At 42.6% G+C, this 24,909-nt stretch overlaps 1 protein-coding gene across 1 annotated transcript; it reads right to left on the reverse strand.

The window, feature by feature from the left end:
- Positions 1-58: 58 nt before the first annotated feature.
- On the reverse strand, positions 59-24,797 carry LOC127619338 (protein-tyrosine kinase 6-like). Its single transcript, XM_052092222.1, has 8 exons — positions 24,389-24,797; positions 11,552-11,673; positions 11,191-11,351; positions 9,798-9,966; positions 6,496-6,654; positions 5,101-5,282; positions 449-602; positions 59-285 (listed from the first exon to the last, which is right to left on the reverse strand). Exons 1-8 carry the CDS (start codon positions 24,778-24,780, stop codon positions 95-97), a joined length of 1,530 nt encoding a protein of 509 aa, XP_051948182.1. The 5' UTR covers positions 24,781-24,797; the 3' UTR covers positions 59-94.
- Between the last annotated feature and the right edge of the window lie 112 nt (positions 24,798-24,909).

Consider the following 24,909-nt stretch of genomic DNA (forward strand, 5'->3'; position numbering starts at 1 on the left):
GATAGTTCCTCTGTCTTTAAGAATTGTTCCATGATCCATGTTCCAAGTTTCCCTGAAGCGGTCTGTTCACAAGGTGTAAAATCAAACTGCAGAATCAGTCCAAGTCACTGTAGCGGCTGATGACTTCTAGGTTTTGCCTCAGGTCCTTAAAAGTTGGACGGTCTTTTGGCTGTGCACTCCAGCAAGATAGCATGATGTCATAAATGCCTTGTGGACATTTGTATGGGGCAGGCATTCTATAGTTGTGTTCGGTGATCTCAATAAACACCTCCTTTGATGAAAAACCTATAACAAATTATATAAAACTTCAATCAAATATTTAACCTAGATCTGTCCATTTATCTTACAATTCCTGGACCATTAAAGTAATTGTTTTCTCAGTAGTCTCAAATTGAAAAAACTAAACAAAAACATAACACATACAATAATAAACATCATGAAATTTGACCTGGATAAGGTGTTCCTCCATAGGTGAGAATTTCATGAACCAGAATGCCAAATGACCAGACATCAGATTTATCTGAGAAATAGCCATGACTGATAGCTTCTGGGGCGGTCCACTTATATGGCATTTTCCTCTCATCTGATATATAAATAGGCTCCTAGACATGAATGAAGACATAGATTAAGAGTTCCAAAAAGTACTGTGACAATTGTGAAACTATAAATTGAGCAGATACATCACAGGCATCTGTATAAACCTATGAAAGATGGAGGGTCTGCTTAGCCACTATTTAATCTCATAAATTGGACCTACCACTACCTAATGCTAACAAATGAAGTCTCATGTTAAAAGTTCTCTCCCTCACCAGTAATGAAGTTTATTAAAAGTACAAAAAGTTAATTAGGTTTGATTATTTTCCTGCTTAAGAATACGGAAACGAAATATGAATCCATTTCACAGGACTTAGTCCATCATGCAAACACAGTTACCTCCTGATATTTCCATGATGCAGGATGAGAATGTCCCACATGCATTGCTAAACAAATTCAAGAGTAATTTCATAATCACCAGGATGCAATACTAGAAGTGGATGAAAGGTGTTGTTACATCCTTTGTTTGATTATACTGTATGTCAGTCTAGTTTCCAGGAAAGAAACCACAAACAGTGCCTGCAGAACGTCTCGATTACGTATGTAACCTCGGTTCCCTGACATGAAGGGAACAAGACATTGTGTAGCTACACATATGGGAGTGCCTTCTTACACTACCTAGTTGAAACCTATCTACAATAACGCCAATATTCTAATATTGGCTATGGTGTTTGAGCCCCGCCTGTTTTGGCACGAAACTGTCCGCTATAAAAAAGGTGCACAGACACCATTTCCTCAGAATTTCTGACTGAGAACAAGGAGCGCATTGCTCCTGCCTCAAGAACTCTGAGTCTTGAGTAGCTACGCTTATGGGGAACAGAATCCCATCATGCCGCACTACACGATATAACTTCCCAGAGTGGAAACATTGTGGCGCAGTCTTGTGGAACGGCGACCATCATGAGTATCTTTACTCAGTTCTCGCTGCCATGAAGATTCCACCTGCTGACTCACGTATATCGACAGCGAAGGGTAGAGGGCTTCTAGACAAGAGATGATCACTGTCTTGAAGGAAGGAATTCTTAGGAAATGGTGCCTGTGCACCTATTTTTATAGCAGATAGTTTCGCGCCAAAACAGGCGATGTTCAAACACCATAGCCAATATTAGAATATAGCCGTTATTGTAGAGAGGTTTCAACTATGTTGTGTGAGATGGCACTCCCATATGCGTAGTTATGAAAAGTCAAGTGTACTGAGTCGTAAGGGAAGTGAGAAGAGCTGAAACAGACTGAGGAGGTGAAAGAAAGGGGAAAATAGAAGGAGACTGAATATCAGCCGAGGATACAGCAGCACAAAATTTTAAATAAGAGTGTGAGAGAGAGAGAGAGTGTTCACACTGCACTGAAGGAGTCGTGGAGGATGAGCTGCACTTCCTCACTCACTGAAGTAAATATGAGACCATTAGAAACACACACTTTACACAAATAGCTCATATTCTACCTGAATTCCAGGACATAATTGATTTAGACAAACTTTCATATCTTATGGGAGAGAAAATAGAATGTTCAGCTGGCAGTGCAGTATGTGTCCTCCTGTTATCATATGAGGAGGAGAGACTTGACCCCTCATCATATTACAGCTCTATTCAAACTGCTATTTTAATTTAAATTTTTTCCTCCCTTCCTCATTGCTCTCTGTATTTTACTTTGTCATTTGTATTTTATTATCATTATTATTTATTTACTGAATATACATGTATTTTTGTGTGATTTTTTTTAAATATTTGAAATATGTTTATTACTCAATGCTTTGGCAAAATTGTACATTGTATACGGTCATGCCAATAAAGCTCACTTGAATTGAATCAAATTGAGAGAGAGAGGGAGAGAGAGAGAGAGAGAGAGAGAGAGAGAGAGAGAGAGAGAGAGAGAGCTCCAGCAACTTGGGAGTCATATATACAGTATATCATTGTAGAGCGGAGGGGGGCGGTGCCAGGCTGGAATGATGCACGCCTGGTCCCCAATCTGCCTGATGGGCACACGAGGGATAAAGGTGGCCGGTGACGACAGTTCGAGAGAGAGAGAGAATTATGGGCAGCTACCCTGTTAAATATTAAAAATGTAATATTATTTATATTGTTAAGCCGGTTCTCACCTCCTCCTTTCCCTTTAACTGCCTTACATTGGTGCCAAAACCCGGGAAGGAGGAGGGATGGGGTCAAGAGAAGACCGCCGTTCATGAGGCCCGATGGCCTGAAGCAACGCAAAGCACCCCCCTCCCCGGCATGGGGATGTAAAATCCTCCAAATGTGATTGAGTGGCTGCATATCAGTCAGACTATTTTTACTGAAGTGCTGATTTTTTATTATTTAACTCACAAAATGTAAAGCTTTTTGTATTTATTTTTGCATGTATGAATGTGTAGGAACCTGCTAAAGCTGACTATTGATTCAATTTAAAACTGGAAACAGAAACAGTATAAAACCATTTTTATTTTGAGGAAAGAATTCATGCAATTATTATGATTTTTGTTGATATTATTATAGATTTAACCGATGTGGCTTGCCCTAGATTTGGTTTTACATTCACATTACAGCGACCACAATGAGGTTAACCCAACGTGACTCTACCCACCCTAGCAACCGGGCCAATAGGTTGCTTAGGAAGCCTGACTGGAGTCACTCAGCATGCCCCAGATTCGAACTTGAGACTCCAGGTGTGGTAGTCAGCGGCTGTGTGCTTTGTGCAACTTGTGTGAGTGTTTGAGAACTTGAGACCACGTGGCTATATTTTGCTAGTGGCTGATAGCTGAAAACCCAAGAACCAGAAAAACTTTCTATACAATGCACTAATTGAATTCCATGTGGACAGGTTTCTTGGAGACTAAGGATTTGATGATATTGTACAGCACTGTTTCTTTATCTATATGTTTTCTGAGTGAGTACGCTTTTGCTTGCACCAATAGCTCCAACAAAGTGATGAAAATTAAATTGACAACATTGACAAAATGTGCTTCTCTCTCAGGATAGGCTACCATAATACCCATAAATAGAAATGAGCAGCATTTCTTGTCAGCAGGAAATACTTAAATAAATGTGTTAAAGTGTGGGTTGCACTGCCCAGGCAGAAAATAGCTTATGGCATGTTTCGCTACCATAACAAATGTGTTAAAATATAGGTGGGATATTTTTTCTGCCAAGAAATAGCCAAGAATGTATTATAATAGAGGTAAATCTGAGCATATAGCACACTTTTCTCAGCAGGACATATAGTATCTACTATATTCTTAACCCTAACGTACATTCACAACACTTTCACAGAGGCATCACAAAACAATTATTTTTAGTGATGCATTAATTCAGTGCTATTAATTAAATAAAAAATTACATGTAGCATGAAGTACTGTACTACATTCACCAAGTATATAAGCATTAAAGTGAGAAGTTTCATACTTGCATCAAAGTGATTTTGTGAAAAGCGACTCCAGGGGTGGTAGTCAGCACATTTTACCCAACATTAAAACCTTGATAATACCTTAGATAATGTTAATAATTTCTGAGATTGAATTTTTATGTTACCTGTATTGCTTTAACTATTATGTAACCATACAGATAGGCTATAGAGGCTGTTTGTTAACTTGGAGTAACTTAATAGTCCAAGTTCAAGTTGTCTTGAAGTTATTTAGGCCAGACGTAAAGTATCTATTGCTGACTAGCAGCCACTGGAAGTACAACTTCGCTAAAAATTAATTGGTAAATTTTGTAATTACATGTTTATTGTTTTACACAGAGGGCAAATTTCAGTTGAAACTGATCATACCTATGTCCTAATCACTTTGAAGTGCAGAGCCCTTGAAGTGGGTACTCTTAAGGGAACATTGAGAGTGGCATTACTGTATGAATGTACCCTTTGCTAACAGTCTAGTGGAAGGGCCCTTTGTGACAAGATTTATTTTCTTACTTATGTTTGGAACTACTCTTTAAATGGGGTCCCCTCCCCAAAGTGCCTTTCAATGCACTCTGTAGGTCCATACAATTGAAACAATTTTGAAGCTCCAAAAAGACATAAAGGCAGCATAAAAGTAATCCATATAACTCCAGTGGTTAAATCCATATCTTCAGAAGTTATATGATAGGTGTGGGTGAAAAACAGATCAATATTTAGTTAATCATTTTTTACTAATAAATATTTATCTGTTTTTTATCCACATCTATCATATCACTTCTGAAGATATGGATATATTCTGAAATATTCTTTTAAAAATCTGCATTTGTGTTAAGCAGAAGAATATTGATATATAATTCATACACATATTAGATGGCATGAGGGTGAGTAAAAGATGAGAGAGGGTATTTTTTAACTAAAATAAAAATAAAACCCATGCAGGAGGACAATGCTTGGAGGACACCACTTGCACATGGTAAAAAGAGCTAAATATAATTATATGCGAATATAATGATAGAGGGCATCATTTTCAACAGTATACATAAGAATGCAATTTTTGTGCAGTGCTACTATATGAGGGATGAAGATTTTTGAAGTTCCAAAAATTAAATGTCCACTCACCTTAATGATTCGAGCTAGGCCAAAGTCAGCAACTTTGCATAAACATCCCTCTCCAACTAGAACATTTCTTGCAGCAAGATCTCTATGAATACTTTTATTAGCCTCTAGATATGCCATCCCATCTGCCACTTGAGCTGCTATGTCTATCAGAGACAACAGGTCCAATGCCCCACCCTCAGAACCTGAATAGTGGGTAGAGAAATATAAATATATATATAGAGTGAGAGAGGAAGACATAATAAGCACACTCACATATACACAAGAAAAATGTGCTTTATATTAGTGCAATAAGTTCATCAAAATGTAAAGGTTTAGTGTGTAATTTTTTATGTTGAAATAAATGCTCCAATCCCAGTTTAATATGCAGAATGAAATATAAAAGTAACCCATTTATAGGTTGATTTCCCTGAAAAGAGAACACAAAGTGGCTTTGTGGTACTTTCAAAACATTGTTGTTTGTTTGAGCATAACAACACTGGTTCAACCAATGGCATGAGTTTGGGGTGGGGCTAACTGTTCATCCAATCAGATGCAGCCAGGGGGAGTTGGAATTATGTTAGAAAAAACACCACCTTTAAGATGAAATAAATATGAATTTGGTTACACTTTACAATAACGTTCCTTTTGTTAACATTAGTTGACAGGAACTAACAATGAATATTACTTTTAGAGCATTTATGCATCTTAGCTTATGTTAGTTTCAACATAAAGTAATACACGTTTTATTAGTTAATGCATTTTGAACTAGTATGAACTAACAATGAACAACTGTATTTTTATTAACTAATATTAACATAGATTAATAAATGCTGTAAATAATATGTTTATTGTTTGCTCATGATACCTAATGCATTAACTAATTTTAACGAATGGAAACTTATTGTACAGTGCTACTATGGCTGTGTCTCGTTTGGAAGGATGCGTCCTCCGGAGGTCGCATTTGTCGGCCGCATACGTCATCGAGGCTGTCACTCCAAACGCAGCCTTCGGGGGATGCTTGTGGTGTATCCTTCGTTTGTACTCACAACCCACTCAACTGAATGGTAAAATAAATAAATAAATACAAAATGAAGCCAATTTGCCTGTAAATATATGATATTCAAACGCAAGGAATGTTCATTCCCAAGTTGAAGTACCTCAGTAAATGGGTGCAGACTACACCTGTAAAATGTATCTTTACATCTTTATAACTCTCCTCAAATTTACCCCATACATTCCCTTCTAAAGGGACTTTGTTCCCTTCTCAAAGCGCTCGCGCAGTGTGGCGTTCTGTCATAGCATTACGTTCCGTTTGTCCTACGAAGACCGTCTCGTAAAACGAGATTTGAATAAAAGAGGACACTCGGTATACTGCAGCCTTCGAAACGAGACAGACTTTTGAGGACAGTGACTAACTTCTGAGGAAGTTGAGCAGGTTGCCCTTTTCCATGAGTTCAGTGATGATGTAATATGGCGTAGAGGAAGTGCAGATGGCAAAGAGAGCAATTAGGTGCCTGTGACGCAATCGTTTCATAATTTGGACCTCCATTTGAAAATCTTTCTGCTTAAAACTATCTGTGTTAGAGAGAGACAAAGAAAACACAGGTTATGACAGTTCCAGGAAGAGACTTTGATTAAGTTTCATGACTGTCACTCTAATCAAACAGGAGTCTCAAAGAGGGCCATCAAACTCCTGCTATTTAAACAACTCCAAATTTGGGGTAAATTACATTGGTAATGCATGACAAGTTATTGATAGGAAATGTACAGGAAGAATACAAATTAAGCAGGAAACATCAAAATATGCACACTTACCCACTATATTGTGTGCAAAAAGTATTACATCAATTGAGGAGGACATTTATGAAACAGTAGGCAAAAAAGTGCTTGTAATAGTCATACTGTGGTAAGGAAGTATTCAAGCTCTTATAATTATCTGTTGCCCTGTATTAATTCCACCTTGTGAACCAACCCACAACATTCCAGTTAAAGTCAGGGTTTTGAATAAGCAATTAAAATGCATTTTTTTTTCTGCTCAGCCATTCAGTTGTAGATTTACTAGTGTAATGTGTTTAGGATCAATGCCACTCTGCATGACCCACATTTTGTTCAGCTTCAGCTCACATATACCTGGCAGCCACCAGTAATGCTTTATATGCAATGTACAATCCAAAATTGCTGGTTGTAAAAATTGTTGGGTATTCATGTCCTGAGGCTGCAAGCAAAGCAGGTGGTCAAAAACACTTTTATAAGAACAGAGTCCTCCGTTTCTTGCTTATGAAAAGGTTTTACTTAGACATACACTCCTGGGAAATGGTGGTTCAAACAAAGGTGTAGAATTTATTTGCATGTCTGTACCATTTTCTGACATAAGATTTATGAAAGCAACTATATTTACAGCAGTAATGTTCTGTAACTCTTTCCAGCTTTCTGTTTAATAATAACTCTTTTCATATGAGGCATCAAAAGACCTCTTGTTATAAGAAATGCAATCAGTAACATGATGTCATAGATTATATTTTTAGTGTAATCTATTCTGATTACTTTTGGATTACTTTCAACCTAATTATTTTTTATCTCACATGCATTTGAGTAGGATAATCATTTTAACATAAAAGTACAAAAAGTAAGAAAATGTATGACATTTTTAAAAAGTGCATTAAACATTACATTAATGAAAAACAATCACTAAATAACAGCAATATATATAACAGCAATGACAGAGCATGGCAAAAGTTTACATTTCAAAACTCTGTGGCATCAAGTTCATTTTAAGTGCATAAAACAATAGCAGCATTACGATCATTAATGACCATAAGATCAATATAAAGCGATCATTAAATGAATGAAAATGAATGACCATAAAATCAACAGAAATTAAGTTTTTTAGGTCAAAGCTTTCATCTAAAAACACTGAAGCACTTTTAACCCTTAATGCTTACTGATAGTCCATCATCTATTCCAAAATTTTTTAAAATATTCACATAAGAATATTCACATAAGAAACAATTGTGTCAAGTTTAATTAAGAGCGTAAGAAATAATATATATAAAAAACAATCTAGTTAATTTTAAGTACATAAAACATTAAAAACATGTGACGAGGAGGAGGGCGGGGCTGGGCTGTGACTATGCATGCCCAGCCCCCAATCGGGCTAAGCGGCCGAGGAGAGGGATAAATGCAGTGGGATGCGGCAGTTAGAGAGAGAGAGAGCCACACGCAGCTGCAGTTTTATGACCCTTTGTGTTTTGCTCTTTTTGTTTTATTAAATATTACTTTGACTGTTCAGCCGGTTCCCGTCTCCTCCTTTCCCATTTTAACCTTGTTACAAAACATTACATGAACAAACTGTAATTAACCCGAAATCAACAGCAATGACATTGCTAGGTCAAAGCTAAGAGCTCAAAACTCTGACACACATATTTTTAACCCTTACTACTTAGTAATAGTCCATCACCTATTCCTTAGCTGAGGTGAATATCTTATTGCTGTAATGTAAATGAAGCACATGCTCAATGTTCATCTGTGAGACTATTGTTCATCTGTGAGAGCGCTATGAGATAAGAATATGATGATACTGATATGAAAATGATCAATTGTTAACAGTTTACTGCTGTTACCTTGTTAATACGTAATCATGTAATCTATCAAAAAGTAAGATTACAAGTATTTTAAACTGTAATTTAATCCAATTAAAAGTACTTCCTTTTGTAATCTGATTACATAATCTCAATTACATGTAATCCATTACGCAGCACTGCCTATAGGGCAGGTCAAACTTTTTCCCAGCACAGACTGTTGACTCAAAGTGTTTAATATGATGTGAGTTTTAGTTATTTAATGAAACCTTCCTTTACTGCTCCTTCACTGACATCAGAACAAATCAAAGATCAGGCTGTAGATTTTAATAACTAAAGGCTTCACAAACTTTCTTACTTTCTTATGAGACACAGATGTCAAATACCTATATTTTCACATTTTTGTTCAGTCAAACTTGGAATTTCTATTTGGAAAAAAAAGACATGCTCAACTGCTGACTTGAAGGAATTTTCTGGGTAAAAAAACAAGTTAAGCTCAATCGACAGCATTTATAGCATAATGTTGATTTCCACGATCATCCCTCCTTTTCTTTAAAAAAATTAAATAGCAAAAATCTGGGTTCCAGTGAGGCACTTATAATGGAACTCTATGGGGGCTAATCAATAAACACATAAATGCTCACTTTTTTTAAAATATAGCCACAAGATATGTATGTTAAAATTATTTTAGTTTTAGAATTTCGCTTTCCAACCTTTTCTGTGTAAAATTATAGCGAATTTAGCATATTGATTGCTTTGCCGACGCAACGCTCTAACCTAAAATGACTGTAAAAATGACAATTTAAAGAAATGTACAACTTAAATAATACATGAGTTTTAACAGAAGAATTAAGTGCTGTAAGTTGCCCAATTAACTCCCATTGTGAGCGCCTCTCTGTAACCTAAATCTTTTTTAAAAGAAAAGAAGGGATGAGTTGAAAATATTTTTTTGTGGTAATCAATATTATGCCAGAAATGCTGTCAATTGAGTTTAACATGTATTGAACCTGCAATATTCCTTTAAAAGTTAACTTGGAAATATATCTGAATTGCACGCTTCCATAGAAATGTACTGTTACTGTTAGAATGAGAATTAGGTTCAGTGTGCACCCTATTATCCACCTCTAGCTATAAGCTCACCATTGTTCTTGAGGATTTTGATGGCCACGTTGATGTTATTTTTCCACTTGCCACGGTAAACATCAGCAAAGTGGCCACTGCCAAGCTCTTCTTCAAGAGTAAATTCTTCTTTAGGCAGTTCCCACTCATCAACCGTGGTGTGTGACAGATCCTGCAGCAGAGGCTTTTTCTACAGCCAGAAAGGTGAGTCAGGAGTGTCAGGAAGGTGATGTAAAACTATATACATATGAGAATTATAAACACGTTTCCAATTTACTGTGTTTTAAATAAAGATTCTTTATGAATAATCAGATATCAGGCATTATACAACAGTTACTGTAGTTCCAGTTCTTGAATCTGAGTGGCCAAGTGACATTCCAAGAGTGCTGATATACAGTATAATACCACTGGGATGCTTCACTGTTTTCACTACTCTACTTGTCTTGTCTGTATTTGCAGCATTCCAAATAGTGGTGGGTATTTAGATTTATTTCAAGTGAATCAGGATGTTTGAATCAATTCACCAAAAAGATTTGTTCACTGTAATATCTGCAGATTTCGTTTGGTGACAAATAAGTACTTTTTACAAACTGAACACAGTGATTTGTTGTCTTTTTTTTTTTTTTTTTTTTTAACTATTTTTGCTGAGAAGAAATGCACAAACTGACCAATTATCTTACATTACGTCTGATTTGACGTCAAAGATGTTAACGGTACACTCAGTAATTTTATGAAATATGTCAAAGTATGGCTTACACTGACACCAAGTTGCCTGAATACAGCACGACTCGATAGTTTTCAGTTACAGATGCATATATATATACTGTATATATTATATTTTGTAATATATATACATTTATTGTGACTACACCTGCCTGGAACATGTTTATATTGTTTATAAGTGGTTAGGTTTAGGAAAGGTGTTGGGTTAGGGGATCTAAAATATTTATACGATAGAATAATGTAATTAAACTTATATTTATAAGTATATTAATATAAAAAATATTGTGGTTAAACAAGTGATAAACCTGAATACTGTCGAGCCTGTGAAAGAATCGTGAGAACAGCATGAAAATGACTTTTTGATGATGCAGGCAAAAAGTTGCTACGGGGACGTATTCATGATTAGACTGACCTGGATATTGCTTAACTATGTTTTCTTTTTTTTTCCTACATAGATGACATTAATCCAAATCTGTACAGTATTTAATGCAAATGGTCACGCACATTAAAAAGGAAACTCGTGTTCTCATAAAAATGAAGCAACAGTATAAACCACTTCCCCAGTTGACAGAAATGAAAGAGAATGAGAGAAGGCAAAGATGTCAACAAGCAGAGGAGAGGAGAATGAGCAAGACTGGAGATTCTCATAAGTAGCAGAAAAAGAGAGTGAGCAAGCTAGACTCTATCTTACCTGAATGCAGGGTCGCTTCAGTTTGTCCAAAGAGCCCAATGGATGCGTTTGATAGTATTTTACCACCTCTAATATGCTGGAGAATTTAAGAGACTCTTTTAAATAGAATAGACCACTAGCCTGGTAGATTTTGAAGTGCTTCATTTTGTTCTTTGTCTTCACTGAAAGAATAGGTTCAGAATGAGAAATAGATCAGACATACATTGAATTTCACAGAAGTCCTTCAGGCTGAAAAAAAAAATAGGAAAATGTGGCATTCTTCAACAATTAGGACTGGACTTACATCTGCTTGGCATATAGTATCAGATGTTCGAGGATACTAAATAAACTTATTAAAAAAACAGCACACACATGCACACACCTGAGAGTACATGGCCCACAGAGTCAGACTCACTGATTCGCACGAGAAAGGATCCCTCATCATTTTCTGCTGACATGAGGAGACTCAAAGCCTCAACTCGGCTCATCTTTCCAAAGAACCACCTAAAGAAATATAATAATTACTGGGATCATATACTGTATATTCTTGTGACACACAATTAATGACAACAAAAAGATGTTTAAAAAAAAAGCCTACTGCACCCAACATTGATCCTCCCATAATACCACATTTTAAAGAATTATTTTTCCCTTTCACACATAGACAACAGTCAATCACATCTTCCTTTTGTCAAGTGCACCTATTCAGCCCTCGCTGGATATTTTGCAAAGTAAAAGCAGCTTCTAAGCATATAAGCTATGCCACAAAAAAGGAGGATTTACACAGAATGTATAATGCTGCACCTAGGCAGAATTACATCTCGGTTATGTACGTAACCTTGGTTCCCTGAGATGAAGGGAATGACACATTGTGTTTTTATAAAAATATGGGTGTGCCTTCTTACACTACCTATTTGAAACCTCTCTACAATAATGGCAATATTCTAATATTGGCTATGGTGTTTGAGCTCCGCCTGTTTTGATGCAAACCTGTCCGCTATAAAAGCAGGTGCACAAACACCATTTTCTGACTGAGAACAAGGAGTGCATCGCTCGTACCTCAAGAACTCAGAGTCTCGTAGTGCGGCTAGTGTTCACAATGTCTCGTTTCCTTCGTATCAGGGAACCGATGTTACATATTTAACCGAGACATTCCCTTATGACTCAGTACACTTGACATTGCGTGTATTAATGCATATGGGGAACAGAATCCCATCATGCTGCACTACACGTCATAACCTCCCCGAAAGGAAACATGATGCTGCAGTCTTGTGGGATGGCAGCCGACATGAGTATGCCACAGTGAGTGATCCTCATGTTGGCACTCATAATTAATATATGAACTATAGTCATATAGTATGAATTAACACCTTCATGAACCCAGTCGGGAAGGGAGTCTATTTATAATGAAAGTGCTTGTGACTTATGGTAAATTATAACGGCCTGAATGCAGGCAGTTGTGTAAAAATATGGGGAGCCCGTACTTAAAGGGAGGAGCATAAGTATATATATTTTGGCCAAAGAATAGCAAGTGCCTAAACAAATGTTACTTCTAGGTTGTAAATCCTTGAAAGTGTGTTTTGAGAGGACCATCCTACTGCAAAACATATGTCTTGTAAGGACACACCATTCGTCCATGCCCATGAGGAGGCCATGCCTCTAGCTGAGTGTGCTTTAACACCATTTGGGCAAGTCTTACCCTGTGACTCATAAACCAGGGTAATCCAGTGAGAAAGTATTTTCTTGGAGATGGACATTCCTTTTTTGTGCATCCTCCATAGCATATAAAGAGCTGATCAGACAGTCTGAACTGGCGTGTATGCTCAATGTATGTGTGTAGCTCTTTGACCGCCCTTGTAAGTGCGCGGAGCATCACCCTGTCAGTGGTGTATGCACGCTCAGGGGGAGCGGAAAGTCTTCCTGTGAAGATTCCGCCCGCTGACTCGTGTATATATCATCGGCAGTAGAGGGCTTCTAGACAAGAGATGATCACTGCCTTTAAGGAAGAAATTCTGAGGAAATTATGTTTGTGCACTTCACAGCTTCATGCCAAAATAGGCGGAGCTCTAACTTTAGGAGTATTCTGGGTAGAGCTGGACGATTGATTGGAAAAATAATCGAGATTACAATGACAGCTGCTGCAGTTAAATAATAGTGAATAGTGTTGATTGAATCTATTTAAATTAGTCTATAAGCATATCAGAAATGACAACCTAGTATTCTAGTATTGTTGTGTTGCACACTTTTTATGTATAATTTAATCCAAAAGTAAACAAAAATGAAAACACTTGTTTATTATGCAGTAAATCAATTCAGTAACAATTCTCAGCTAGTTTTTGATGTGTAGCCAACATAATGAATATGTCATGCAGTTGCTAACAAAAAGTAATTTAATCGAAATGAATAACTGCAATTACATTATCAAGTCAATTATGATTTTTGTCATAATCATGCAGCCCTAATTCCAGGTAAAATTTCAACTTGCCTCAAAAAAATTTTAAGTCCTCGTGGTGGCATAGTGACACGAATCTCAGTTCTGAGAACTGCGTCTGAGAACGTCAATCCGTGCATCTTATCATGTGGCTTGTTGAGGCTCATGCTATTCTCCACGGCACCGTGAGCGAGAACTACATTATAGCGACCACGAGGAGGTTACCCCTAGTGACTCTACCCTCCCTAGCAACCGGGCCAATTGGGTTGCTTAGGAGACCTGGCTGGAGTCACTCAACACGACCTGGATTCTAACTTGGGACTCCAGGGGTGGTAATCAGCGTCAATACTCACTGAGCTACCCAGGCCCGTCTCTCATTTTCTTTTAAAAAAAAGCAAAAACTTGGGTTCCAGTGAGACACTTACAATGGAATTGAATGGGGTCAATCCATAAACGTTAAAATACTCACTGTTTCAAAAGTATAGCCACAAGACATCAACCATTTTAGTGTGATAAAATCACGTACTAACATTTTCTGAGAAAAGTTATTGCCAATTTTACAACTTCGATACCATGACAACATGTAAACCTTAAAACGACCATAAATAATAACGATTTATCCCTTGTGCGTCAATAAAAAAAAAGTTACTCAGAGGTCTTTAGAGGACAAAACTGCCATAATAATATTAATATTATTTTCCACTTTCAATTAGTTTTTTTAACCAATATCAGCCCTGATCATAACTACCAAATATTCATTAATTTCCAGGATTTTAATCGTTTATATAATGCCACTGTTGTTTTTCCTCACACACACACACACACACACACACACACACACACACACACACACACACACACACACACACACACACACTATTTTTACATTTAAATTGTTTACATTTTTGTAAATATTTGATTATAACTTTTCATGTGACAACACTGAAGAAATGATACTTTGCTACATTGTAAAGTAGTGAGTGTACAGCTTGTTTAACAGTGTAAATTTGCTGTCCCCTCAAAATAACTCAACACACAGCCATTAATGTCTAAAGCGAAAATGTCCAAATGTGGCCCAAAGTGTCAATATTTGGTGTGGCCACCATTATTTTCCAGCACTGCTTTAACCCTCTTGGGCATGGAGTTCACCAGAGCTTCACCTGTTGCACTTGAGTCCTCTTCCACTCCTCCATGACGACATCACGGAGCTGGTGGATGTTAGAGAACTTGTGCTCCTCCACCTTCCGTGGTGAGGATGCCCCACAGATGCTCAATAGGGTTTAGGTCTGGAGACATGCTTGGCCAGTCCATCACCTTCACACTCAGCTTCTTTAGCAAGGCAGTGGTCATCTTGGAGGTGTGTTTGGGGTCGTTATCATGCTGGAATACTGCCCTGCGGCCCAGTCTCTGAAGGCAGGGGATCATGCTCCGCTTCAGTATGTCACAGTACATGTTGGCATTCATGGTTCCCTCAATAAACTGCACTCATGCAGCCCCAGACCATGACACTCCCACCACCATGCTTGACTGTAGGCAAGACACACTTGTCTTTGTACTCCTCACCTGGTTTCCGCCACACACGCTTGAAAACATCTGAACCAAATAAGTTTATCTTGGTCTCATCAGACCACAGGACATGGTTTCAGTAATCCATGTCCTTAGTCTGCTTGTCTTCAGCAAACTGTTTGTGCATCATCTTTAGAAGAGGCTTCCTTCTGGGACGACAGCCATGCAGACCAATTTGATGTAGTGTGCGGCGTATGGTCTGAGCACTGACAGGCTGACCTCTGCAGCAATGCTGGCAGCACTCATATGTCTATTTCCCAAAGGATATGGATATGATGCTGAGCACGTGCAGTCAACTTCTTTGGTCGACCATGGCGAGGCCTGTTCTGAGTGGAACCTGTCCTGTTAAAATGCTGTATGGTCTTGGTCACCATGCTGCAGCTCAGTGTCAGGGTCTTGGCAATCTTCTTATAGCCTAGACCATCTTTATGTAGAAAATACTTTTTTACAGATCCTCAGAGAGTTCTTTGCCATGAGGTGCCATGTTGATCTTCCAGTGACCAGTATGAGGGAGTGTGAGCGATGACACCAAATTTAACACACCTGCTCCCCATTCACACCTGAGAACACTAATGAATTACATGACACCAGGGAGGGAAAATGGCTAATTGGGCCCAATTTGGACATTTTCACTTAGGGAGGTACTCACTTTTGTTGCCAGCGGTTTAGACATTAATGGCTGTGTGTTGAGTTATTTTGAGGGGACAGCAAATTTACACTGTTATACAAGCTGTACACTCACTACTTTACATTGTAGCAAAGTGTCATTTCTTCAGTGTTGTCACATGAAAAGATATAATCAAATATTTACAAAAATGTGAGGGGTGTACTCACTTTTGTGAGATACTGTACATACAAAACACACTCTGACATCCATACCAACACACCCACTCAATTCTAGCTGCATGGTTTATTCAAATGGCCTGCAGTGCTCTATAATATAGCAAACAGAAAATAGGAAAAAAGCTTGTATTTTCTCCATAGTCTAAACATGAGAAAAATGCTGCCATCCATTGGGAAAAATAACAAATTCAATTTTGAAGCCAGGGCTCCAGAATGAAAGCAAAATATAATAGAATTCAGGATTTTATGCTTTAATGGGACTGGGATCATATTTGGCCGTTTTTATGGGTTTCAATGAGGATATTTTTATTTTCCTGAAGGTCCTGAGTGTAACTATTTTGTGTACACAGTGTATTATAAATATATTATATAGGAACTAAGGTTGAAATATCAAAATACCCCAGAAAATACACACCTTTGGCAAAATGTATGCTGTTGGCAGAAATATAGCCAAAATGATGGGGAAAAACAAGAATGAAAAAGACAAAAAATGCAGAAGGTCGCACAAGGGTTAAAAAACTTTACAGCTCAAATAATACACAAGTTTTAACATTAAAATAAATGTAAGTGCTTTTATAAAATTATAAACTAAACTTTTCTGCCATGAAACCACGAACAATTGGCCGCATTCACTTCCATTGTAGTTGCCTCACTGTAGCCTCAATTTTTGCTTAATTATATATATACACACTCACCTAAAGGATTATTAGGAACACCATACTAATACTGTGTTTGACCCCCTTTCGCCTTCAGAACTGCCTTAATTCTACATGGCATTGATTCAACAAGGTGCTGAAAGCATTCTTTAGAAATGTTGGCCCATATTGATAGGATAGCATCTTGCAGTTGATGGAGATTTGTGGGATGCACATCCAGGGCACGAAGCTCCCGTTCCACCATATCCCAAAGATGCTCCATTGGGTTGAGATCTGGTGACTGTGGGGGCCATTTTAGTACAGTGAACTCATTGTCATGTTCAAGAAACCAATTTGAAATTATTCGAGCTTTGTGACATGGTGCATTATCCTGCTGGAAGTAGCCATCAGAGGATGGGTACATGGTGGCCATAAAGGGATGGACATGGTCAGAAACAATGCTCAGGTAGGCCGTGGCATTTAAACGATGCCCAATTGGCACTGAGGGGCCTAAAGTGTGCCAAGAAAACATCCCCCACACCATTACACCACCACCACCAGCCTGCACAGTGGTAACAAGGCATGATGGATCCATGTTCTCATTCTGTTTACGCCAAATTCTGACTCTACCATCTGAATGTCTCAACAGAAATCGAGACTCATCAGACCAGGCAACATTTTTCCAGTCTTCAACTGTCCAATTTTGGTGAGCTCTTGCAAATTGTAGCCTCTTTTTCCTATTTGTAGTGGAGATGAGTGGTACCCGGTGGGGTCTTCTGCTGTTGTAGCCCATCCGCCTCAAGGTTGTGCCTGTTGTGGCTTCACAAATGCTTTGCTGCATACCTCGGTTGTAACGAGTGGTTCTCTTACGAGAGGTTCTCTCGTATTGCGTAAGCTAGCTTACGCTACGGGAAAGATTAATCTTTTCTGAGATATTGAAGCCAAAAAATTATCCTTAATTTTTGTATCCATTGTCAACGCAGTGCGGCAGCTGCAGACCTTGAGCGGGCTAGCTAGCGAGCTCATAGGTTGCTCTGCGGCAACTGCTGCAGCCTATAGACGAGCTTGGGCGAACTCGCATCCAATGAGAGGCGTCCGCGCGCTCACTGCAACAAAGCCCGCCAAAATGGGCGTGACTAGAGTGCATATAAGCGTAGTTCGTAGGCTGGAACCCTGATTTTCATCTCTTCAGCGAAGCTCTTCGCATCTCTGAACTGGAAGCCGCGTCGCCGTTCGAGGGGCATCAAGCAAGCGTGGACAGCGCTCGAAGAAGCCGGCCGTCTTCGCCACCTTCAGCCGTCCTGCGAGCTACGCCATCCGGCGACGTATCCTTTTTAAAGCAAGCTAGTTCTTATGAACTTCACAAAAGAGTACGAGCGTCTTTTTAAAGATGCCTCGCTCCACTTGCGCCTCATGCCGCGCCCCTCTCAGCACCGGAGACCGCCACGTCATCTGCGCTCTCTGCCTGGGACTGGGGCATGCAGAGCTCGCCCTCGCTGAAGGCGGATGCGATCTCTGCGAGGAGCTTCCGATGTCGACCCTGCGGGCTCGACTCGAAGCGCTCAGGACCGAAGCCGCCGCGCCGCCTTCCATTCAGCCGCGCAGTAAAAAGCGCCGCTCTCAAAGGCTGCCGGAACCAGTGGTAGAAGCGATTGCCTCGCCGGAGCCCCTCCCTCGAGCATCGCCTTCACCCTCCCCGCCCACCCGGGACGCGCAGTTGCCGCCGAGCGGCTGCTCTGCTGCCATCTCGGACGAAGAAGCGGAGGATAAGGGCTGTTCCATCATGGCTTCGGACAGCGAGGAGTGGTCAGGCTCACACGCCTCCTCCTCGGCCCAGGAATCCAGCAGGACCCGCGCCGGAGTCGAAGGGGAACTAACGCGCCTCCTCACACAGGCCGTCGACCGCCTCGGGCTCGAGTGGTCACCGCCCCCTGAGCAGGCTCCCAACAGACTCCACGCCGCACCTTTGCCCGCCCTCCGCGAGATGGCGGTCTAAGCTGGTGCTCCCGTCTAAGGCCTGCAGAACTACTTCCGCCTGTGTTGGCCGCGCCTATACCGCCGCCGGCCAAGCCGCATCTGCTCTACATTCCATGGCCGTCTTACAGACAGAGGCTGTTTCAGATCTGACTAGCCGACATGGGAGAAGCTGAACGCACTACGCGCCGCTCTCTCTGTCTGGTCTCTTCGGTTCCGTGGTGAGTGGCATTGTTGACCGTTTCTTGAAGCCCAAGCCATGAATCTCTTTCTGCCTCGTCGCGCTAGCTCCTCTGCAGGCCGCCCACGTGACCAGCCTCCTGCACGAGCCTCTTCACAGCGCCCAGCTCAACAAGCCAGACTTCTCAGCGTCGACAGGGCGGCCGCCCTCGATCGCGCTCAGACAGCCGCCGCCCCCCGCGGGCCTCGGCCTAAGATTGTACTGAAACCTGAGCAACCGAAGTCCTCCTAGCGTTGTTGAGACGGCCGGACCACCGTCAAAGCTTCGCCCCCTGTCAGTCCCCTTCTCTCAGGCTACTGCAGTGGTGGATTCAGCAGCCAACAAGCCGGTGATACTACCTGTTTGCCTGCACTCAAACGCCGTTTTCACGGCGACACAAAGAAATCTTGTAAAGAGTAAACATGCCTTATGTGTAGAAAATGTGCCCACAATCCAGTGCTCACCCCTACACACAAGCATTACACATCCCGTGTCCCTATCAGAGCACACTCACATAAGCGGTTACGACCCGCTCGAGTGTTAGAGTTAATAAACACGCCCACGAGCCCCTGCGCGCGCCCCTCCTCTGCCCGCTCTGTCACACGGCCAGCTGTATGTAAGTCCCGTACGCCCCCTGTCAGTCCCCTTCTCTCAGGCTACTGCAGTGGTGGATTCAGCAGCCAACAAGCCGGTGATATTACCCGCTTGCCTGCACTCAAACGCCGTTTCCACGGCGACCCAAAATAAAGCCTTATGTGTAGAAAATGTGCCCACGATTCAGTGTTCACCCCTACACACAAGCATTACACGTCCCGTGTCCCTATCAGAGCACACTCACATAAAGCGGTTACGACCCGCTCGAGTGTTAGGGTTAATAAACGCACCCACGAATCCGTGCGCGCGCCCATTCTCTGGCCGCTCTGTCACACGACCAGCCTTATGTGTAGAAAATGTGCCCACAATCTAGTGTTCACCTCTACACACAAGCATTACACGTTCCGTGTCCCCATCAGAGCACACTCAAAAGCGGTTACGAACCACTCGAGTGTTAGAGTCAATAAATGCGCTCACGAATACGTGCGCGCGCCCATTCTCTGCCCGCTCTGTCACACGGCCAGCAAACACTTCTCTGTATGTAAGTCCCGTGCCCGTGGCTATGCTTGCGCATCACTTAACAGACGTGACTCTTTCCCCATTCACCTCAATCGGGAAGTCACTCACAGAACAGCCTGTCCATGCTGTCTGCGAGCAGTCCAGCATAAGCACAGTAAGCGCGCTCACACATTCTGTTCAGCGCGCTGTGTGCGGCAATCAGAGCGATTTGGCCATTCACCCTCTAACATTACGCTTCAAAGCGTGGGAAGATATTCCAGGGATATCCGAATGGGTGTTAAGCACAATAAAACAGGGCTATTTGCTACAGTTCGATCGCCGTCCTCCTTGCTTCAGAGCGCGGCTCGAAACTACTTTGAACACGGAAGCAGCGTGCATGCTTCGTTCAGAAATAGCAAACCTTCTGTGCAAAAGGGCCATAGAGAGAGTGCCGCCTCCCCTGAGCGAGTCGGGGTTTTACAGCCGTTATTTTCTTGTCCCCAAGAAAGACGGCGGCCTCAGACCAATATTAGATCTCAGGGTTTTGAACAAAGCGCTTGCAAAAAGACCGTTCAAAATGCTTACAACCAGCAAACTCCTCGCGCATGTGCGCCAGGGGGACTGGTTTATTTCTCTCGATCTGAAAAATGCATACTTTCAGATTCAGATAAATCCCCGTCACAGGCCATTCTTGAGATTCGCCTTCGACGGCCAGGTTTATCAATACACCGTCCTTCCGTTCAGCCTGTCCTTAGCACCCCGTACTTTCACGAAGTGCATGGACGCGGCGCTCGCACCCCTGCGGAGTCAGGGTTTGCGAATTCTGAACTATTTGGACGATTGGCTGATTTTGGCACAATCACATACGGAGCTTCTGTCTCACAGGACAGTTCTCCTCAGTCATCTGAACAGTTTGGGCCTTGCAGTCAATTGGACCAAGAGCTCACTACAGCCCAGTCAGGCAATTTCCTTCCTTGGAATAGAACTAGACTCAGTGGCAATGACGGCTCGCTTATCTACACAGCGCGCGCGCCGTGTGCAGCGACTAGCCGCGTCATTTCAGATGAACAGCCTCACACCTCTGAAGAAATTTCAGAGAGTGCTAGGCTACATGGCCTCAGCCGCAGCAGTACTTCAGCTGGGTTTACTGCACATGCGCCCGCTTCAGCATTGGCTAAACACCCGCGCGTCTCGCCGGGCTTGGGCCACAGGCCGCCAGCCCATCAAGGTGACTCAGACCTGTATTTCAGCTCTGCAGCCCTGGACAGTGGCCGAATGGTATCAGCGGGGAGTGACAATGGGAGCTGTATCTCGCCGAAAAGTCATCTCGACAGACGCGTCCAACACGGGTTGGGGCGCGGTCTGCGAGGGCTCTCCGGTTTTCGGCCTATGGTCAGTTCAGGAAAAGCTCCTTCACATAAATTGTCTGGAAATGATAGCGGTCGAGTACGCGCTCGTGCGCTTTCTCCCGGTCATTCAGGGTCACCACGTCCTGGTCCGTTCGGACAACAGATCTGTGGTATCCTACCTAAACCGTCAGGGCGGTGTCAGATCCAGGAACCTCTTCCATCTGACGAAACGCATACTGAGTTGGTCCCAGTGCCACCTGCGCTCGCTGAGGGCGACGCACGTGCCAGGCCACCTGAACGACGGCCCGGACAGACTGTCCAGAGACAATATTCCCCCAGGGGAATGGTCCCTGCACGCTCAAACAGTCCAGACGTTATGGCACCTATTCGGCAGAGCGGAGATAGACCTCTTTGCGTCCAAAGAGAACTCTCACTGCCCAATATTTTTCTCGAAAAGCGAGGACGCGCTGGCCCAGGACTGGCCCAGACGCCCGCTTTACGCCTTCCCTCCCGTCTCGCTATTGCCACAGGTAATGCAGAGGATCAGGGAAACGCGTCACTCGGTGCTCCTCATAGCCCCACGTTGGGAGAATCAGACATGGTTCCCGGAGCTTACGCAGCTGTCACTGACAGCGCCGTGGCCCATCCCAGTGAGAGCAGATTTCCTCTCTCAAGCTCGCGGCACAATTTGGCATCCCCACCCAGAGCGCTGGGCGCTGCATGCGTGGGTGATCAACGACTACCCGTCGCTCTGCCAGAAGGAGTAATAAACACCATCATACACGCTAGAGCCCCTTCCACGAGAAGACTCTATGCGTCAAAATGGTCTGTGTTCTCAAAATGGTGCACCGACCGAGACCTGGACCCGCGGACATGTGGGGTGTCGTCGCTGCTCGTATTTCTACAAGAGCTGCTGGATAAGGGCAGATCCCCATCCACGCTCAAAGTGTATGTGGCGGCCGTTGCGGCGTTCGCTGAACCCCTGCACGGCCAGTCATGGGGTAAAAACGAGCTGGTCATCCGCTTCCTCAGGGGAGCTAGAAGGATGAACCCCCCGCGCCCCCATCGGTTCCTATCTGGGATCTTTCTATAGTTCTCGAAACTATGAAAGCCCCCCTTTCGAACCACTTCAATCCGTGGATTTGAAATACCTTTCACTCAAAACCGTTTTTCTGACTGCCCTGTCATCAGTCAAACGTGTGGGAGACCTTCACGCGCTGTCTGTCAGCGCTGCGTGTCTTGAGTTTGGACCAAGTGACTCCAAGGTCATTTTAAAGCCTAGACACGGCTATGTTCCCAAGGTGATCGGTACTCCTTTCAGAGCACAGGTCATTTCCCTATCGGCGCTGCCAGCACCCGTTAGCGAACGCGACGCCAATCTCCTTTGCCCGGTCAGAGCACTGAGATTGTATACTGCGCGCTCCGCCGCTTTCAGACGCTCTGAGCAGCTTTTCGTTTCGTTCGGAGGGCGCACCAAAGGTCTCGCCGCCTCGAAACAGACACTATCTAGATGGATAGTGGACGCTATTGCTGCTGCATACGCGTCAAAAGACCTGCCATGCCCGTTGGGCATTAGGGCTCACTCCACTAGAGGCATGGCATCCTCGTGGGCATGGTCCAGCGGGATTTCCATTCACGACATATGTGTGGCAGCGGGATGGACTTCCCCCTCCACCTTTGTCAGATTTTACAATATGGAAGTGCCCGCTCTGCAGGCAAAACTACTAGCGGTTTAATACGCTACAGCTCCCCTGGTGAGCTGCACTGATGGGACACATTCCACACAGACCGGCACCGCCGCTCTGTCGTTCCCTTCCCACTATGTGCTTATGTATTACACAATCAATGACCCGCATTCTTGCCGGCCAAATATTATTTCCCCACTCATAAGGGCTCCCCGGGTCCCCCCTTAATTCCCTGGGGCTCATACAGTGGATGCTTGGCGCGCACGGCGTTGACAATGGGTTCCCGTAGCGTAAGCTAGCTTACGCAATACGAGAGAACCTCTCGTAAGAGAACGTATCGGTTACCTAACGTAACCTCGGTTCTCTCTAGATGAGGGAACGAGTATTGCGTAGCCGGCCGTGCTCGCGCCACGAGCGACTTTTCGCTTCAGTCAATGAAAACCAGGGTTCCAGCCTACGAACTACGCTTATATGCACTCTAGTCACGCCCATTTTGGCGGGCTTTGTTGCAGTGAGCGCGCGGACGCCTCTCATTGGATGCGAGTTCGCCCAAGCTCGTCTATAGGCTGCAGCAGTTGCCGCAGAGCAACCTATGAGCTCGCTAGCTAGCCCGCTCAAGGTCTGCAGCTGCCGCACTGCGTTGACAATGGATACAAAAATTAAGGATAATTTTTTGGCTTCAATATCTCAGAAAAGATGAATCTTTCCCGTAGCGTAAGCTAGCTTACGCAATACTCGTTCCCTCATCTAGAGAGAACCGAGGTTACGTTAGGTAACCGATACGTTATTTCAGGCAAAGTTGCTCTTCTATCAGCTTGAATCAGTCCGCCCATTCTCCTCTGACCTCTAGCATCAACAAGGCATTTTCGCCCACAGGACTGCCGCATACTGGATGTTTTTCGCTTTTCACACCATTCTTTGTAAACCCTAGAAATGGTTGTGCGTGAAAATCCCAGTAACTGAGCAGATTGTGAAATACTCAGACCGGCCCGTCTGGCACCAACAACCATGCCACGCTCAAAATTGCTTAAATCACCTTTCTTTCCCATTCTGACATTCAGTTTGGAGTTCAGGAGATTGTCTTGGCCAGGACCACACCCCTAAATGCATTGAAGCAACTGCCATGTGATTGGTTGGTTAGATAATTGCGTTAATGAGAAACTGAACAGGTGTTCCTAATAATCCTTTAGGTGAGTGTAATATATATATATATATATATATATATATATATATATATATATATATATATATATATTTTAGGAGGGACAAATCAAAATATTTTTGTGTGTGTGTATGTGTGGTAATCCGCATTATGCCATAAATGCTGAAGATTGAGTTTACATTGTATCGAACCCGGAATATTCCTTTAATTTTAGCTATACTCCTGTTCAAAACAAACGTGAAAAATTTAATTTGTCACTCACGGTTGAGACTCTTCCGATTCCTCGCGCGCCAGGTAATTGTATGGAACAACACCGGTCGCGAGAACACAGGCATTTGAGTCTATTTTTCTCGCGGTCCACCATTCTCCAGAACGACTCACAATTTGGAACAAATCACCGGCTTTAAACGACATCTCCGCGACGTGGCGTGCCTCAAAGTCCCACAGAGCCGTATAAATAGCAGCACTGTCCGTTTTCTGAGGTGGCTGGTTTGCATTTCGTGAATCCGTGTAACGACTTGCAGACTCCGTCTCTCTGTTAACGGTCCTGCTCGAACCATCGCCCCAGCCACTGTCAGCGTTTATTGAGGTTCCGTATATTCTGTCCCATAATGTCTGAAGACATGGGCAAGTTGTCCTCAACCATTCCCCCATGTGATGAAAATGACCGCGGTTTCGGCGCTCAACTGAAGTAAAGAACGCAAAGCGCGTCTTCTAGTTTATGGAACTTGCATGATTTCAGACATTCTAAGACGGATGTAAAAACGTGTTTGGCGTGAACGG

The sequence above is a fragment of the Xyrauchen texanus genome, chromosome 25 (assembly GCF_025860055.1).
Source record: "Xyrauchen texanus isolate HMW12.3.18 chromosome 25, RBS_HiC_50CHRs, whole genome shotgun sequence".
Lineage (NCBI taxonomy): Eukaryota > Metazoa > Chordata > Actinopteri > Cypriniformes > Catostomidae > Xyrauchen > Xyrauchen texanus.

Coding starts and splice junctions, on each gene's coding strand:
- LOC127619338 (XM_052092222.1), bottom strand. CDS start 24,780: ATGGGGGAATGGTTGAGGACAACTTGCCCATGTCTTCAGACATTATGG. Junction 9,967..11,190: donor TGAAGCGACCCTGCATTCAG/GTAAGATAGAGT, acceptor TTCTGGCTGTAG/AAAAAGCCTCTGCTGCAGGA. Junction 6,655..9,797: donor CAAAATCCTCAAGAACAATG/GTGAGCTTATAG, acceptor TCTCTAACACAG/ATAGTTTTAAGCAGAAAGAT.